Genomic DNA, 665 nt, shown 5'->3' on the forward strand with positions numbered 1-665 from the left:
GGTGTACACATCTGATCTTTCCTTTCCACTGATTTCACACTTCAGCCTCCCTTCCATATCACTCCCTCTCGGGGCTCCAGGGAACTGGATCCAGGAACCTTAGCCATGATCTGTCCCCCCATACCCCCTGACAGTGAGTGAACCCCCACCTCCCGCCTTCTCGTGGCCCTGGTGGTATGTGTTGCTGGGAGCAGTTGTGGCCGCTGCCTGCGTCCTCATCTTGGCCCTGTTCCTTGTCCATCGGAGGAAGAAGGAGACCCGCTATGGGTGAGTTAGAGCTCCGTGGGAGAGGCTCTGTGGATGGGGATGGAGAGGCTGGAGTCATGGAAGACCAAGGAGGAGTGTGTGTACGTCTGTGTGTGTGAAGGATCTGAATGAGGATGAGGAGACCTTAGGAAAAGATGGATGGTGCTGGTCCAAGATGTGTTCAGTAAGCACTAGAGGAGAGAAGCTCAGCTTGGGAGTGGACTGCTGCTTGCTTTTGTCCCCACTGGAAGGCTTCCACGTCGTCATTCTGTTCATCTCTCCCCTTCTTCCTCTAGGGAGGTGTTCGAGCCAACAATGGAAAGAGGTGAACTGGTAGTCAGGTATCGTGTCCGAAAGTCCTACAGTCGCCGGACCACCGAAGCCACCTGTAAGTGAACTCCATGTCTCCTTCCATGCAC

General features: G+C 54.7%; 1 protein-coding gene across 1 annotated transcript in view; it reads left to right on the forward strand.

Annotated features, from left to right (window-relative positions):
* Axl (AXL receptor tyrosine kinase) overlaps positions 1 to 665 on the forward strand; it is a 30,978-nt gene that overhangs the window by 16,562 nt on the left and 13,751 nt on the right. The window contains exons 11-12 of the mRNA XM_005361169.3: positions 135 to 267; positions 543 to 634. Coding sequence (XP_005361226.1) covers positions 135 to 267; positions 543 to 634 — 225 coding nt within the window. The remainder of the gene's footprint in view (positions 1 to 134; positions 268 to 542; positions 635 to 665) is intronic.

This window comes from Microtus ochrogaster, linkage group LG4 (genome assembly GCF_000317375.1).
Source record: "Microtus ochrogaster isolate Prairie Vole_2 linkage group LG4, MicOch1.0, whole genome shotgun sequence".
Lineage (NCBI taxonomy): Eukaryota > Metazoa > Chordata > Mammalia > Rodentia > Cricetidae > Microtus > Microtus ochrogaster.